This window comes from Ylistrum balloti, unplaced genomic scaffold (assembly GCF_031769215.1).
Source record: "Ylistrum balloti isolate Yb309-2 unplaced genomic scaffold, AGI_CSIRO_Ybal_v1 Utg370964, whole genome shotgun sequence".
Lineage (NCBI taxonomy): Eukaryota > Metazoa > Mollusca > Bivalvia > Pectinida > Pectinidae > Ylistrum > Ylistrum balloti.
In genome coordinates, this window is record NW_026782542.1 from 1,231,882 (window position 1) to 1,250,521 (window position 18,640).

Consider the following 18,640-nt stretch of genomic DNA (forward strand, 5'->3'; position numbering starts at 1 on the left):
GTCGATTTACACAATCAGGTTTTTATGACTGTACCGTTAAACGATTTCTCCGGTACTAATAAAAGTTTTTTTTTTGTTTTGTAGCGTTGTCCGAAGCAGTATCAAACGTGCGATGGGTGATACTGATTATTACCGAACCAGGAATCCAAAATAACCCGGTGTTCCAGATGGAGACAATATCTATTCTGGAAGAATGCGTCAGCGACTCCAGAATACGAATCATTCCCGTCATTGATGCAAAAATCTATGACAGATCTCGTGAAACCTGTGGAGGTATTTCTCCCGATATTATACCAGATCTTCTTAGATGGGTAACATACATTGACGTGCAGACAAAAGAATATGAAAAATCCATCTACGAGGCACTGAAAGGTATACATCATGATATATTACTGTACAACTGTTATACTTAAGTTTCATGTATCTTCTACGTTGATGACATGAAATACTTTCTGATTTTGGGGTATTATCTACAGTGTTACGATGTTTATGAATAGAGATGGATCCCGTTCATAGTGGTTGTGGTGATGCTAGAAATAGATACTGCATTGGAAATTATCAATAATTGGATATCCATTATCTTTTTACAATACCGTATATCTGGATATTTTTGCGATGTGTAATTTTTTTGGCGGTAATTCCGAACATCTACTTTTCGCAATTTTTACTTGTTTCATTTTTTTTTTTTTGCGATTTTATTGTCTTAAGAAATTTTGAAAATGGACATTAGTGTAGATTCTAACATCTACTGGAGATCTAACTGACCGGTCACACTAAACAAGAGATTTACATGCCGGCTAGTATTTATTTGTTAAAGAAGTATTCACGACTAGAAAGTGGCCAAGGTGTATGTAGGTATATCAGCCCTATACGAGCATTACTCATGCGTTTATCTTAAAGAGAAGAAAACATGCAATGTTTTGGATTTTATTTTGACGGTTTTGAAAGGGTCACTGAATTCATAAAATTGAGATACTCGCAAAAAATATACGGTATACTATCTGGAAGAAGCTCCAATAATATATTCGTTGTGATGATAAAGTTCATTTGACATTTTTGAGTACTAATTATCATGTTTAGTCTCTTATGTGCTTTCGCATACACTACAGAAAACGTATTAATTTAGCTGGTTTGTTGTTATAGGAGAAAGCGATCCTATTGTGTTAGACTCGGCCCATATTCCAGCTGGGAACCTTGGTTACGGCTTGGCCTGGGGTTATGTTGTCAACTATCTGAAGATTGTTCTTCCACGTAAGAGAATTTATGCTTTCGATTAACTGTACTGTCCAGGAGTATATAAGATATTGTAGAGTCGCTTATATCAAAGAAAATGAATTTATACTTGCAAATTGTATACTTCGTGAATATCTTGAATTGGTGTTCTGCAGTCCAGTTTCACAAGTCCAATGCCATGTGCAGTATGGCGTCATTAATAAGTTATTCAAAGGTCGCAATAATAATTAGCAGTTGAATGGAAATAATAATGATAAAGTATAACGCATTGCGCTTTACAAAAATTAGATTAAAAGCATACATGTTATGTGTGTCTCTTCTCAGAGCTCGGACCAGGGCTTCAAAGGGTGCTTGAATCGGATGAATTGAATATAAAGGTCTGCCCTGATAAGCTTTATCTCTTGGTGCCGAAAACGTGCAAATGTCCAGACCAGATTACTGCAAATCATGTGGAACATGCATATTCCTTCAAGTCGATGTCTGACCTCAAGGGTGGAGCAAACATCATCAAGAGCTTGGATATTTACCAGGTCATGGACGATGATAATATTCAACAGGAAGTAAGACGTTTTCTCATTCTTTCATTTATCTATGTGACCCTTATTAACAGGATTTCTTTGTGTAAAGAATCACATTCAGTACAGTATCAAACTACATACTGTGTTAAAATACAAGCACCTGTTGAAAACTGATGATTTAATCTGTCAACCCATTCTCTGGCAAAAAAAATCAATAAAATACCAACATGTCAATATAAGCATACTCTAAACACAGATTCTTAGATTCAACTAAGACAAAATATGAACAAAAGAAAAATTTACTCGATGATTCCTGAAAAAGTACAAAGAGAATAAGACCAGGGCCCGTATTCATGAAACCGTTCTCATGCTCAAGCATGAATTTTGTGCTATATATTGTTTAAGTTAAAATTTAATAAATGAGGCTGATTTTACCATAGATTTAAAAACAATTTTGAAAGGGCTTCAAGTCAAAGCGATATTTAAGGTTTAAATTTGACATTTGTATTATTTTATATGATTTAGGCGAGTTATAAAAAAAGTTTGCTTCAGCACAAAATCTATGCTCGAGCATGAGAATGGTTTCACGAATACGGGCCCAGGTGTCTCGGAAGAGTAAATAAAAATTAATCTGCTAACTGTGTTTCCTCCTATTACATAGTTACACTGTTACACTGTTTCAGAAACACTGTTTTGTTGGACTTTACCCAGCCCCGTTCCGTTGCCTAGATATGATGAATGCCTGTAAAGTAGCAGGAATCAACCCACAGTCTATGGAAAGGGAAAAGAATCGCTTTTGTGACACCCTGCACAGCCTGCTATGGGGGAAAGTGGGCGAGGGTTTGCACAATAAATGTGAACTTGTTTTCTTCGATGGTAATTATATTCTTTAGATTTACCTTACACTTATGACAAATTTTTTTGAATGTTTGTATAATTTGAGTTCACCTGCTCAAAATAATAATGAAAGGTTATCGTTCAAATGTGTACCAAGTTGTATTTTTTTAAAGTATTTCTGTTCCAAAACATATTGGTCCGCAACATGTTAACATGGAGGATTTTCTAGTTTGATCACCGGATATTGAGTTTCGGGACAAGATTTTTTGTTCTGTATTCTTACATTCCGTGGCAGAAGAATGATCTTGACCCTAAAAACATTTTTGTCGAAAGGTTGCGTTATACTACTACGAAGAAAGGTAATTTTGTTGGATAAAAGTGTGAATCTTCTTAACAAAATCACCCTTTTGGTTGGTTATAAGAGAGTTTAATTCAGTTGAATCATGCGTTAGTTGACTAAGTCTGGTTGTTCTTGGAGCAGAAAAAATTTGATTCCATAGCATAGCTGGAGTAATATTAGTCTTAATTGACCCAGGCAATCCTCTGATTAAACGGTCTTGGTGTAATACATAAAGGGGTTTTCCCAACTGGAACAGAATTTTGGTCTCCTGAGAGCAGAGGGTTCTTTTGTCATCCTCTTTCAATGCATGCTGATGATTGAAGTAAACATTGGATGAAAGGGAAAAGGGGGGGGGGGTAAAATGTTACACATTATAAACATAAACACTTGGATTAATAGAGAAATTACTGTGATATCTTAATCTGATAATTTAAGGAACCAGATGTGTTTCGGATTATGCAGTTGAGGTGATTTCATATTATCTTTGAAATGAAACGCAGTACCCAAATGATGAAGTACTATGCAGTCATTAACTCTTAACAAAATATGTCTAACTTAATGTCTACAAGTAAGAAATGTATAAAATGTCATTTCTGCGTACACATTGACAGGAAAGGATTATATATATAGCCCTTTCCTTTTGGTAACCCCTCTGTCCTTGTATTTTTGGTTATTAACCCACAATCAGAGGATTAAATGTCCTTTGTTTTTACTTTGATAGATTCCAAAACTTTGTTCACTGTTACTTCCACATAACCATGAATACAAATAAGATACGGTAAGATATGAACCCATAATCAACCAGATTGGTAACAATTTGTAAAATATACAAAAATATCCAATAATTCATATGTCTGAATAACGCTTAGTATCAGGGACTTATACACTGTAACTAAAACCGAAACTTCATGATATGTTGTTAATCATCTCTGTTCTGTCAAAGATTTTTTTGGCCATACCTTTGGTTTCTGCGATTAGATCTGATAGACATTGTTTGAGTACTTACGTTTAAGCTGAGATTAACTCGGGGCTGAAGGTCATAACTAGATAAAAACATCAATTAATAATTTGATCAGATTGAATCAGGAACATTATTACGAAGGAGGAAATCCATGGAAAATACATGCTTAAAAGCAAATATTTCCCTTTAATCCAAGTATAGAATTTGCAGTTTCCAATCATCAGTTTGGCTCCTCAAGCATAACATAACTAAGGTAAAAATCACCAGTTGGATACTTAGCATATATATCGAAGCAAGTAATATTTTTATGTTACATTGGGCGAAATTTTCGTGGTTTGCAATATAAAATACATTTCGTTAATATGTATTTTCGTGGATAAGAAGTACTTACAAAATGCGCTAATGTAAAAGTAAAGGTTATTCTTACCTGTTCGTCATTTAATTAACATTCGTTTATTGAAAATATATACACATCAACAAAAATAAAATCCTTAGGAAAATTCAAAGCTACATCAACAAAACTCGGGCAATAGTCTAGTGGCCATATCAGGATTTTTTTATTCTATTTGCGAATTAAAGATATACATATATCCTTTCATTATTGCGAGTTGAAATTTGCAAATCAGTCTAATTGCGTGGTATATCATTACGCCTGATGCTATACGTCTACGTCAGAGACAATAATTTATCACTGAAGTTAATACAACTTATACGCGTTTATCTCTCTTTATAATTTGATTCAGGTTGTTCAGGAACTAAGTACTTAAGCGAGAGTTTCCTCACAGTTTACGACATGCATATTCATATTATTTACAGAGAGTGATAAAAAGTTTATATATATATACGTTAAGGGAAAGTAGATTAATTTTTACAAAACATACCTGTATATTACCTGTAAGAGAATATTCAACAGTCTATAGACTGTTTCTAATCACTGGAAATAATGTGATACGTGTGAATGGTCTTCTTACCCAGGATGACGACAACAAATCTGACACATCATTTCCGTCAAAACTTCTAACGGGCTACATTTTAATTGGAAATAGTGTGATGTGGCTCGTAAAAAATAGTGAAAATGTCAGTTTGATTGATTTTCCAATTAACGAAAATATCAACTGTATTTGCACTGTTTAACCTTATATTTCACCGCGAAAATGTAAAAATGTTATTTCAGTTTAGTCTACAAGTTAATTACTCGATAACATCAGCCTACTATGATTTGAAATTGATTTTTCCACATATCCAATAGTTTATTAACTAAGCTTCCGAATGCACTTACATGATCGAGGAAGACTGAGGGATTGAAATGGCCACAAATAAACCTTGATGGCGGAAGCTCAATTTCGGAAAAAATGTGCCATTACCATTTCCAATCCGTACTAGTGATATTGAAATAAGTTAAGCCCGGTGTTCATAAAGACCACTGGTGATATATAAAAATCCATTTACCTTTCATCAAACATACATTATTGTAGATGATGACCCAGATGACCTCAGAAGAAAACTCTTACCGAAGATATATTTTGACGTCGATCGGGAGAAAGCGCAACGTAAACGGAAAGAAGACAGAAAACGACGTGATGGAGGTGTCCCTAAACAACCTGAACCGTAAGTAATCAATATTAGAAATTGTCAACTCGGTTTCATCAACAAGAATTAGTAAATCATCATATTCATTACCTAAAACAGTGTTTTTATTGATGATTTTGCTACCATAACTCTATTGGTGGTCTGCCTGAACTATCCATCTGAATTGCTTTTTTCGTTTTCTGTACTGACTTCAGTACGATAAGAAACGAAAACTTGCTTGGAATCGACACTTGGTAAATGTTAACTCTTACAGAACACTTCGATAAATGTAGAAAACATCGACCTCTGATTTTTTTTCCTCTCATCTGTGTCTTATCAGCGACTGAATAAATTCATCTTTAATCACTCCTCTGATATTAATGTTCTTTATCTCTCATTTCCGATCCTTTAACCCTCAAAATGAAAAGCGCGGAGTCCATCCTACATCAGATTACATGAACAGGTTCCGTTTTCAAACTAAAAAGATGTCGTCAACAAAAATTCAAAACAGCTCTGGTAGTTACAAGTCCGCGGAAAGTCTTTATTCTATTTACGTTGTGTATATGTCCACATGCCATTGTGATCAAATTTGTTCTTAAACGAAATGCCAAAATTGTAATGCCACATTTTAATTCATTCGAATAGTGACACGGTTCAGAATATACACATGTACTTGACGCTGTTCTAAATGTATCTCATGCATGAAAGTTAGAAAATGTATTTGATAACGGGGCTGCTTCACCTACTCGTCTAGATTTTGAGATTTCTTTCGATCGCTTTCCTTAGTCGCCTTCTAGGCTTCAACATTTAGGCCCTAAGCATCACTGAGGAATAATAAAAGGACGAAACAGCTGGATGATGCAATTTAGTTCATTGTTTAACACTACTGTATCTAGCTCTTAAACATTAAATGATGTTGTTAACTTGTGTGTCTTTTGTATATTCTTTGGAACCTTACAGATTAATATGTGATAAAAGATACCTGTACTATTCTTGGGCGTTGAGAAACATTTCATATGAAAAATATCTGTACTATTCTTGACCGTAAGGGACATTAAATTTCAAAATTACCTGGAAACACTGGGAATGGAAAATACCTGTACTATTCATATTCGTGAGGAAGTATTAGACTTCTCCATATTTATCACCAGCATGTCCCAACATGATTCTATGTCTGATTAATGTAGACGATGAATATTATAATATAAACGACCCCAGATAAGTGAATGTTGTGATTTTTTTTTATTAATCAGCATAATCTGTACATATTAACAAATTCTTACTAAACCATATCATTTGTCTGCGTTAATATTTGATCACGTGACCCTGACAAATGATCAGAAAAAAACCTCTATCTCTATCAACTTCATTTCTGATATTTTCAAGACGACAAATGTCTGTGTTTATTTGTTATGGGTATGCATTTGTCACGATGTTTGTAGATGTTTCAAGTACTTTTTGTCACCATGCTTTAAGGTACGATGAGTACGTTTCATCGAGATATTTGTGGGTGTTATGAGTACATCATTTGTCGCGATATTTTTAGGTTTTATAAGAACGTGTTGTCGCGATATTTGTAGTTGTAATGAGTACGTGTTGTCGCGATATTTGTAAGTGTAATGAGTACATTTGTTGCGATATTTGTAAGTGTAATGAGTACATTTGTCGCGATATTTGTAAGTGGTATGAGTACATTTGTTGCGATATTTGTAAGTGTAATGAGAACATTTGTCGCGATATTTGTAGGTATAATGAGTACATTTGTTGCGATATTTGTAAGTGTAATGAGTACATTTGTTGCGATATTTGTAAGTGTAATGAGTACATTTGTCGCGATATTTGTAAGTGTAATGAGTACATTTGTTGCGATATTTGTAAGTGTAATGAGTACATTTGTTGCGATATTTGTAAGTGTAATGAGTACATTTGTTGCGATATTTGTAAGTGTAATGAGTACATTTGTTGCGATATTTGTAAGTGGTATGAGTACATTTGTCGCAATATTTGTAGGTGTAATGAGTACATTTGTCGCGATATTTGTAGATGTTATGAGTATGTTTTGCCACGATTTCGGTAGATGTTTTGAGCTCGATTCATGAATTATGTGACTACTGGTATCGTTTCTTTAGATCTTAACTATTTCGACTCCCAAACTGATACGGTTACGAACCTGAAGATGCGGATAAAACAACATAAACAAATATGTCTCCACGAGTACTGAGATTTACGTTCCTCTGACTGTGTATGGAATACGTAAATCTGCTTCCGGAAACATTCAATGACGTTTAGCCTTAAGCATCTCTTCCGTTTCTTACTCTATTCGTAGTTTTGAGGATTGTCGGTGACCGTATAATTTATGTTTGTTTCCTTTAATAATGCAATATGCTTAGGCAATGATACCAAGTACACGGATGTTGTAACAGGAAATTCGCGAATCGTCATATTAAGGAAATTCGCAAAATCAGTCAAACAAAGAAAAAAGAACACATTTTGTAAAATAAATTATGTTTTTAACTCACAAAGTCAAAGTCTCTCTTTTAACTGTGTACAGCGTATTAGGCCTTGCGATTGTATATTTAACTATCATAGAAGTAAATCCCATACTTAAATGCAACCTATGTTTCATTTATCCGTACTTCAAAGCATATACCAGTAACAATATTGTAACCACCATTTTAAGGTATCGGTCATCTGAACTCAAATTGTAATTCACGAAAATTTGTATCCGTCTTTATCTTCAGACTAAACAAAATTCCGGACTTTCAATTTCATATTATATAAACATTCGATTACAGTGCTGTGAATCCTTGGTTGACGTGTGTCTATAAATATCATAATAGCTGGACCGGACCAGGGATTACCTGTTACTGAATCGTATTGAGTGAAACAAGCGAAGCATTAGTACTACGTGACCCGAAAATGCATAAATGAAATTGCAGACACAAGATACGTGTCAGGATTTAGTTTACAAAAATTCAAGGTTTGTACTCGTTAAGTAAAGCCAATACAACTTATTGTAGTATTAGGTTTCGTCAACATCTTTATCGCTCTCCTTTAGATATGTTTGGATATATGTGTATAGCGTCGCACTGAGTAGAGAGTGTCTAATATCTATGATAATAGTACAGCCTCGCTGTTGTCTGCTATATTGACAATCTTCTAATATACACCAGTCTGTAAACAACTGAAGGTGTGCATCATTAATATATAAACTGAAGGTATAGATTAATATATGAACTGAATGTGTACATTTATATATGAACTGAATGTATAGATATATGAACTTAATGTGTACATTTATATATGAACTGAAAATATAAATTGATATATGAACTGAATGTATACATTTATATATGAACTGAAGGTTTAAATTGATATATGAACTGAATGTATACATTTATATATGAACATATGAACTGAATGTATACATTAACACATGAACTTATTGTATACATTTATACATGAACTGAATGTACATTTATACATGAACTGAATGTATACATTTATATATGAACTGAAAGTATACATTCATACATGAACTGAAAGTATACATTTATACATGAACTGAAAGTATACATTTATACATGAACTGAAAGTATACATTTATACATGAACTGAAAGTATACATTGATACATGAACTGAAAGTATACATTTATACATGAACTGAAAGTATACACATTAAGATATAAACTGAAGGTATACATTGATACATGAACTAAATGTGTACATTTTTGTATGACCTAAAGATTTAAATTAATATATTAACTGCAGGTATACATTAATACGTGAACTGAAAGTAAATATCATTATGTGAACTAAAGGTATACACCAATATGTTAGCTTAAGATATACGTTATTTATTTTTATTTTCATTTTGAATGGGTATTAAGTATCGCGTAAACAATGTATGTAAATATAGTACTTCTTTCTTACATACTTTTAACACCATCGCTGACAGGCCTGGCGGTAATTACTGAACCGTATCAACTGTCGGGAATTACGCATGAACTAAATATATCGATGGAATATTTCAAGGAGAAACCCATGATGGCTTGCCAATTTTGCGCAGTAAACATCATAATCTACACACTGAAAATCCCTGAACATCAACGCGTTCAAATAACACGTACTTTCACTATGACAGCTCGTTAAATCATGAAAGTGCTTATTAAGGGAATGGAAGTTTTCATAGGCTTTTAAACCTATTATATACGTCGTTTCAAATTTTAAACAAGGCAAAAATTAAAGTTGAATATCATACAATAAAAATGTGAAAACAATTTACTTTTACATTTGTTTATATATTACCAGTAATTGTATACGAACATTCTGTTTATATTCGCAATGATGTAACCTTGACTCAGAAATCAATAGGAATTTACGTATGTGTTGAACAGTACCCTTCTATCCATTGCTAACGAGTAAACATGTTAATAGTAGGCAAAGGAAGTTATCTTTCTATGAATTAATATTTGTATGAAAACTTTTGATGTGTGAGTAATTTTCCTGGAATCGAATATACGTACCATCGCTGTACAGTATTTTGTTACGTGTTTAGCTGTTCATGAATATTCATGTTATTTGTGGGCGTTAAGTATTCGGGTATGGATATATTTAAACAAGCACTCACATGTACTTCGTCATATTGACCTGAGAAGATAACTGTGACATAGTAAGTAGTACATGATAACATAACCCATATGACTTGTTTATCTGATTCTGGCCACGGAATAGTCTTCGACAACATCTTTTTGACCCTAGTATATGATAATTATTTACGGAATATTATTATTCATATATTTTTATTCAATGGTTGATTTTTTCGCTTCCATCTTTCGTTCGATTTACTACGGGTTGAATGTTCTTATAAGTCGCTTGAAGACGCTGTTATATATAACAATGTCGATGTACGGATAAAAAAACCAAAAACTACTTAAGTACTTCCATGATGCCACTTCAAAATGACACAAGAAACATATCTTAAATGTGCACTTTCACATAATGGGTTTCCTGTTGTATCTATGCCTGTATCTGCTAACTTTAACATACTTGATATTAAACAAATTGATCCGCTGTTTTAGAGTCTGGACATGCATAAGCATGAAGTATTACCACACTTGCTTCTCCAGTTCTGTTCCATAACTCTTTTTCAGAATCCAGAGTGTTTCTAATCAAAATTTGATTTGCATAGCAAGTTATAGACAAGTATGAAATTGTATTACATGGTTTCGAGGTAAAGTCCAACGTACAAGGTTTGATCGATTTAGCTTAACACAAGCGGTTTCATTTCCCGGTTTTTTTTCTTCAATGTTTATATCTTTGATAGAATATTACTGGCCAGTGTCAACAATAACGAATTCTCTTTGGAGGCAAATCTGCCTGTTGGATAAACATTTTTCTAGATTTTCAATGTATCCGTCCGTTGTATTTTAACAATATGTTTTAAAGTAATCTATGTTTTGTAATTAATAGGACTAGTCTCAGACGCCATACAGGGAGCCCAATGGACCTCGATGACCTTACATTTGATCAGGGAGAACATGTGTTCATTTCTTATAGTAGTGAAGACTATAGGGTGGTGTTAAAGATAAAGGACGCTCTCCTCAAAAAAGGTAAAAAAACAAGTGCGCAAAGAAAACAGGGATAAATTAATTGATATTATCCATGTGACAAACAATATCTGAGTAATAATTATAATGATAATAAGTTCATGGATCATGCATTATAATGTGAAAATTTGCTTCTGTATACGTGTTTTGTTAATGAACCCAGGAGGTTGGTTGAATATGAGAAGTGTGCTCCTTTTAGAAAGACAAAAACAGCGAAAGAAGTAGTCTGAATGATTCTACCTATCTCCCTGTGGTTTCACTGTTCCATCATATATGTTTCCTAACTGTCGCGGTGTTGTAAAATTATATAAAATACTGCTTGAATGCAAGGCTTTCTCAAAAAGGACCATAAATACATTGGAAGCTGAATGCCTACTCTGAGAGTCACGTCGACTGTTAAAATGCGCGGTAACATTGTGTGACAAAACAATTACATCATTCATTGTTAGAAAAGATACAATTCGTCCACGCTTTTCGGCTGTAAGACAATTCGTCCACCGCTTTTCGGGTGTCAGACAATTCGTTCACCACTTTTCGGGTGTCAGACAATTCGTTCACTACTTTCCAGGTGTCAGACAATTCGTCCACTGCTTTTCGGGTGTCAGACAATTCGTCCACTACTTTTCGGGTGTCAGACAATTCGTTCACTACTTTCCAGGTGTCAGACAATTCGTTCACTACTTTTCGGGTGTCAGACAATTCGTTCACTACTTTTCAGGTGTCAGACAATTCGTCCACTGCTTTTCGGGTGTCAGACAATTCGTTTACTACTTTTCGGGTGTCAGACAATTCGTTCAATACTTTTCGGGTGTCAGACAATTCGTTCACTACTTTTCGGGTGTCAGACAATTCCTTTACTACTTTTCGGGTGTCAGACAATTCGTTCACTACTTTCCAGGTGTCAGACAATTCGTCCACTGCTTTTCGGGTGTCAGACAATTCGTCCACTATTTTTCGGGTGTCAGACAATTCGTTTACTACTTTTCGGGTGTCAGACAATTCGTTCACTACTTTCCAGGTGTCAGACAATTCGTCCACTGCTTTTCGGGTGTAAGACAATTCGTTCAATACTTTTTGGATGTCAGACAATTCGTTCACTTCTTTCCAGGTGTCAGACAATTCGTTCACTACTTTCCAGGTGTCAGACAATTCGTCCACTGCTTTTCGGGTGTCAGACATTTCGTTCACTACTTTTCGGGTGTCAGACAATTCCTTTACTACTTTTCGGGTGTCAGACAATTCGTTCACTACTTTTCGGGTGTCAGACAATTCGTCCACTGCTTTTCGGGTGTCAAACAATTCGTTCACTAATATTTTAAATATGTTACTTTGAGATACATCTGGACATGATGCATAGATATTTTTGTAAAGTGCAATAAGTCTATCTATAGATATAGATATCTATCAGAGATAGGTGATCTATTGATACGACTCCATTCCACAGGGATTTCCAGCTTTGTAGCTTCCACATCGATAGCAGCCGGAACCCCTACCATAGATGGCATAGTTCATGGTATAAACAAGTGCAAGAAAGGTTTATTCCTGGTCACCGAGAATGCTCTCAAGAGTTCCTGGTTTGCTTTCGAGAGCATCTTAGCCATAGAACGTTCCCAGCAACTTGGTAAAGTTGGCGCAGTGATACTGCTGCACGGTGTATCAGAAGACCAGGTACGTAATGCAACATTTTAATTGATTATTATATACTTCGTGGTGACGTTGCGTGAATATAGTCAGACAAATATATACAAACAAGATTTAGACAGGTGTCGGACTTGAGATTACGCCAATTTAGTTCATGTAGTCATGAACGTTTTGTCTGCAGCAGATGCAACATATTCCCTCCACAAAGACGACACAGCTGTATGATGCAGTTCAATACATTATTTGGCTCTACTCTGAATTATGAAAAAAAGGTGCTAGTCACTTGTGTATATTTTGTACAATCTATATAAACCTACATACAAGACATTTATCTGTTTAATTTTAAAATGTTGGTCATACCTGGCCAACCAGTGACCCTCTCGATCATTCTTGTCTGCCTTGTCTATGTTTCAGGCCTTGTTCATTGATCAGGTCATTGATAGCTGTTCAAGTGATCAACGATTTCCTTCTAAAGTCAATTTCATCCGACAATGTTTCAAGTGTTTAGATGACAGTATTAGACACCCATAACTATACCGCTGAGACCTTCATTGAATGATCTTTAACTTGTATAAATCTTTGTGATTGTTACTTTCTACAAGCCTTTCTCTTCTTTCAACTTTATCATCTGGATATTTGTAAGAAGACAGAGATACATGTAATGTCCAATCCTCGTATCAGAATTTAGTGATACAAAATCAGGTGTATAGAAATATAAACGGCATGTCAACTTAATGGATTTTATCGTTTTCATTGTGACGATAGCGAATGCAGTCCCTCTGAATGATGTCTAATTTTAAATACAAGTAGTATTTCTATGATGACATTTCTGTTGCAGCTTCCGAAAATGGCAATGTTAGACATGATGCCTCGCTTCAATATGTCCATCGATTCGGATGGTGACTGGACAGCAGAACAAGTCCAGCTTGTAGTGGACACATTACAAGGTATACGACATTACACACTTGTAGCAATATTAGTTATGGTAAACATGGTCCTGTGTTTATTGCCCGTTGGCGCGAGAGTCATTTTGAAACGGATACTCCTTGTAGTATATGATTGTTATTTCACAGAGCAGTATGTGAGAGGCCTATCGCAAGCTCTCCAAAGCAATTTGGGGGAAATTATCTTGCGCAAGTGCATATTCTAAACAGCACTGGATGATCAGTAAAATTAGTTTCATATTAAACACAAAGCTTGCTCAGGTTGTGATCGAACCACTCACCTCGGATTTTCAAAGGAAGTTGATGTTCAGACATACCATAAATAACTTACTATGATGCTAACAATACTTCTGTGATAAAAATTGTAAAATCAGGATATAAAACAAACAGAAAATACCAAAATGATAGAAAAATATTACAGAATGTCAGTTAATATCAGGTCTTAGTTGATAAACAAATCTTAAATCAGATTACAATGACGTCAATATATTTGTTAACCTTCATTGATATGCATATTAGATCTATTTTTTTCTTTATAAACAGAGGAAAAGTTTATTGATTGTGAATTACCTGTCGGGAATGTCGCACATGCACAAGCCTGGTCACATTACTTTGGCTATCATAACATCGTTCATACACGTAAGTATATATGTGTAACAATAAGTATTTTGTTGTACAATTACGCAGCCACAACCAATGAAATTCACCATTAAATATGGTGGCCCCATTAAATTGTTTATACTAAAGGTAACAAATATCTGTTTTTAGGGGAAAATGATTAAGATAAATCCAAAACATCACCTTCAAAGAAAATGAAAATGCAAGGAAATAACCAGAATTGCTATTACAAATATCTGCTTTTAGGCGAAAATGATTAAGATAAACTCAAAACATTAACTGCAAAGAAAAAGAAAATACAATATAATTACGAGAATGTTTTGTATTAACCCTCAGACTTGGAGCAGAGAATTAAGGAGTGTATGTGGTATAAGGAAAACCCAACCAATATGCCAATCAAAATATATGAATTGGTGCCGCAATCTTGTATCACTCCATGCATCAAGGACCAAGGACTGGAAAGCGTTGGAACTTTGGCACCCATTGTCGTGACCAGAGCTGGCAATAAAACTAGGCCATATTCACTGAATGTGTACTGTATTCAAGATGGCGATGAGGTATTTATAACGAGATGTCACGTGATATATATTATATAGCTTGTGAATTGTTGTGTATCTTGTATCGGTCTGTGTGGATGTTTGTGCATTGTATTTTTGCGTTCGTACTCAGTATATTTATCTGAAGTATCCTTTAACGTATCCATAGTTTGTTTATTTTTGTCCCAGGTACGAAAAGCACGTTTGGTTACTTTGTTTTTCAATATTTCCGTGTAACTATGTACATCAAAATTAACATTAACTGACACTTTTACAAGGCCAATACCAGGATGTATGCCAATGGTTTTGACAAAGTCAGACTGTTAATGTAATAACACGTCACTAAATCGACCTAAAGCGAATTTAAGCCGTTTGGTCTTGCCTCATTTCGCATATGTTTGACTTTTTAAATGCTTCTTGTTTAACATGTGACGCGTTTGAATATACCTTTTCACTGTGTATGTCATTTTTAGGAGCATGGAAATGTACATATTCGACAAGATCAAGGCCCAGATTGAAAGTCAGTTACAAGAATCCAGCTGATTAGAGTGTTGTTTGTTTTACAGAAATACTACTGCATTGCACAGTATCCAAATGTTTTGAGTGCTATTCGTAAGATGGAAGAGTCATCCTTCGTTCAAATGGACGCCCAACACAGAGAGTTACAACTGTCTAGATTCTTCTACACACTGAACTCTATACTTCACCATTCGGTCACCACGCCGTGTCACAACCAGTCCAGGCTGCTGCTTTTTGATGGTGAGACACGCCCTTTTGACTTATGGTCATGTTGATTACTGTCGGAATGTTGATATTGATGTAGAGAAGAGATTTGTTATTGTGTAAATGGAAGCTTTAATATACTTTGTTCAGGGAAACTTTCGCTTTGTTATTTTGTCATTTTGCCAACAAAAACCCCAGCTAAAGTTTGATATTTGAGCTGATTTGTAAATTTTGTAAGTTGAAGTGAATTTTACATGGGACGAAAATTGATATTGAACGTTAACATTATTTCATGTTTCAGACAGCACTGAACGGCCAAAGGATATTTTATTGAAAGCAATCAGACAAGACGTAAAGGTAAGAAATGGTTTATAGTGCTGCTATCTACAGTTTAAGGCATTCTTGTGTGGAAAAGTTTAACGAAATAACGTGTAGAGACATAGTAGGACTAGTACATTGATAAAAACAGACAAGCCTACAACAAAATCAAAACACTAAACGTGAATATAGAAAGACAAGGAAGTAAGACCAAAAATACTTTACCACAAAGAAAGTAGCATTTGATGATAAGTAAGTTTACAGATAAAGTAATGCTAGAGAACAACAAAGTAGAGAACGAATAAAGATATAATAGAATAGGAATAAGTCAACGTTTATTTTACTTTGATTAAAGGCATAAAAATGTTTTTATTCTACCATAAATAACACTAACACTAGAATAACAATGATATGAAATGAGTCACACCAGGCTATTACATCAATTAATTAAAATGTGGACATGAATAAAGAGATATAGGAATTCGGTAACACAGAATTTTAAAGACAAAAAATACAATATTTAAAGATTAACGTAAGCATACAAATAAAATAATAATAGCTTTTGCTTAGTACTTTAACACGAATAGGTAAAAAATAAACACAAGGACAGATCGTCCACACATTGCACACCAATAAGGGCACAACAGAACTCGAAATTATCATTCAAGTAAAAATCTACTACTGATCCATTCGTTTATTAAGTTACTTTAAAAAACAAATTGAGCTGGATTAAAAAAAGGAAACGGCAACACTGTTGTATTTAAAAATGAAGTATATATATTATATATAATGTAAAACTAATACTTTTTTTCAAAATACCTGAATACAGAATAAGTACAATGCGATATAGAAACTAGATAGAACTACATCTACACAATGTCTAGCCTAATTATTCCTAAGGTTTTCCATAGAATAACTAAATAAAAACAACATCCGGTCCTCAGCAAACGCTAAAATGAGACAGAAATTGACATTAGTTATTTGTTTACTTTTACATCGAGATTACTAATGTATGCAAATGACCATTTTTAAAATAACAAATTTAAACTTTAATTTTCATTTTACAGAGAGCCTCATATGAGACATTAACCAGGGAAATCCGACTTCCTGCTAGTGCAACTAGAGAATCAGAGTTCGATGTTGTCATCCTATACAGCAATGCTAAAACGCAAGACAAGGAAAGGAAAGAGGAGATAGAAAATTACCTGAATATGCGAAATTTGAAAGTACATCCAGATGTTTGTAAAACGACTGAAACCAATCCATGGCAAAGTACGATTTGGAAATTTGAATTTCTAACAAAGTTGTGATATAGAACTGGTTAACATCATACCTTTGAACCGTGTTAACTTGAACTCGTATAACTCAAAGACACCGTTTAATTCTAAGCATTTCGTCGCTCCATGCCTAACTTTACACAAAACATTCGAACGCGGTTATCTCGAAGTTTCCCCATTGGTCCCGTCGAATTCCAGATAACGAAGTTGAACTGAATTAGAGATGTCAAATTTTAGTGCATGCATTAACTGTTGTGTTCTGCATTAACTAAATCCACTGATAAGGATAAATATTGTAATGGTCAGGTTATATTCGTATTTTCTTACACAGTCAGCAATGAGAACCTTTTCATGTTGGAATTCTGTAATAAAACATGTTTCAATTTCTTTTATTTCACTTATCAGAGTTGGAGGATGCCCTTGAAAAGAGTCGATGGGCGATGTTAATCATCACACCTAACTCTCTACAAGATGCTGTTATGAACATGAAGATAATGGCGCTACTTGAAGCATCCATCAGTGAAAAACGACTGAGGGTGATTCCGGTGATCGATGAGTTATCCGCGGAATGCCTACCGGAAATGCTAAAATGGGTCACCTACATCAACGTGCGCACAGAGAATTACCATGAACAAATATATCGTGCTCTAAAAGGTATTTAAATTTACAATAATTGACATTGGCAGTCATTTGAATTACAATTGCAGATTACATGGTACATTTACGATAATATCGATTGTAAGGAAGGATTTTCGCTGCATTTAGAAACAAAAAAAATACTGATCGTATACGAGCCAAATACCATTTCTGAAATTTTATTTTCGACATTTGAAAAATTTCATTATCATAACTTATATGCTAATGTTTTCATTCAATATATAGATGTAATTGATCTATTATGAATAAACTTATTTGCTTATTTTCCTCAATTATTTTAGTGTGATATACCAAAATGTATTGATCGGCCTTTCTGCAAAAAACTTTGCAAAGAACAGTACTTTTTATAGAATCAAAATTTTAAGATACTAAATATCAAAAGTTAGACGACGATTTTTTTTACATAAAATAATAGGACGTAAGAGAAAAATATTGCCTAATTTCGTTTCAGGAGAAGATATTCCCCTAGGCCTAGACGCTGCTTATATCCCAGCAGGTAATCTTGGCTATGGGCTGGCGTGGGGTTACTTTGTCAACTACCTGCAGTCAGTTCTCCCAAGTGAGTACATATTTGATTATTCATAACATGCAACAATTTTAGAGTCATTTTTTTAAAATAATTAAATGCGATACGCTTCTTACTATATTGAGATCCACTCATCTGTTCTATTGTAACCGCATTACTTTAATAAAAGAAAAAAAATAATTCTATGGGAATAATATTCTTGATATTCTGTTTGAATCATTCAATACTTGATATATCTATTTATCTGTTCATTTTTGCAATTTATTTGAACCTTCACCGTCGTTTCCTGAGTTTCAATCATTTAAGCACTTAGTATCATTGACAACCACTAG

At 34.2% G+C, this 18,640-nt stretch overlaps 1 protein-coding gene across 2 annotated transcripts in view; it reads left to right on the top strand.

The window, feature by feature from the left end:
- The window catches only part of LOC132559766 (uncharacterized), a 31,895-nt gene that overhangs the window by 9,138 nt on the left and 4,117 nt on the right, over positions 1–18,640 (top strand). For both annotated transcript variants that reach the window (XM_060224392.1, XM_060224393.1), the window contains 15 exons: positions 85–372; positions 1,144–1,251; positions 1,558–1,793; positions 2,435–2,627; positions 5,365–5,497; positions 10,932–11,071; positions 12,513–12,736; positions 13,548–13,656; positions 14,197–14,292; positions 14,608–14,828; positions 15,374–15,566; positions 15,832–15,887; positions 16,916–17,120; positions 17,531–17,779; positions 18,234–18,341. In XM_060224392.1, coding sequence (XP_060080375.1) covers positions 85–372; positions 1,144–1,251; positions 1,558–1,793; positions 2,435–2,627; positions 5,365–5,497; positions 10,932–11,071; positions 12,513–12,736; positions 13,548–13,656; positions 14,197–14,292; positions 14,608–14,828; positions 15,374–15,566; positions 15,832–15,887; positions 16,916–17,120; positions 17,531–17,779; positions 18,234–18,341 — 2,559 coding nt within the window. The remainder of the gene's footprint in view (positions 1–84; positions 373–1,143; positions 1,252–1,557; positions 1,794–2,434; positions 2,628–5,364; positions 5,498–10,931; positions 11,072–12,512; positions 12,737–13,547; positions 13,657–14,196; positions 14,293–14,607; positions 14,829–15,373; positions 15,567–15,831; positions 15,888–16,915; positions 17,121–17,530; positions 17,780–18,233; positions 18,342–18,640) is intronic.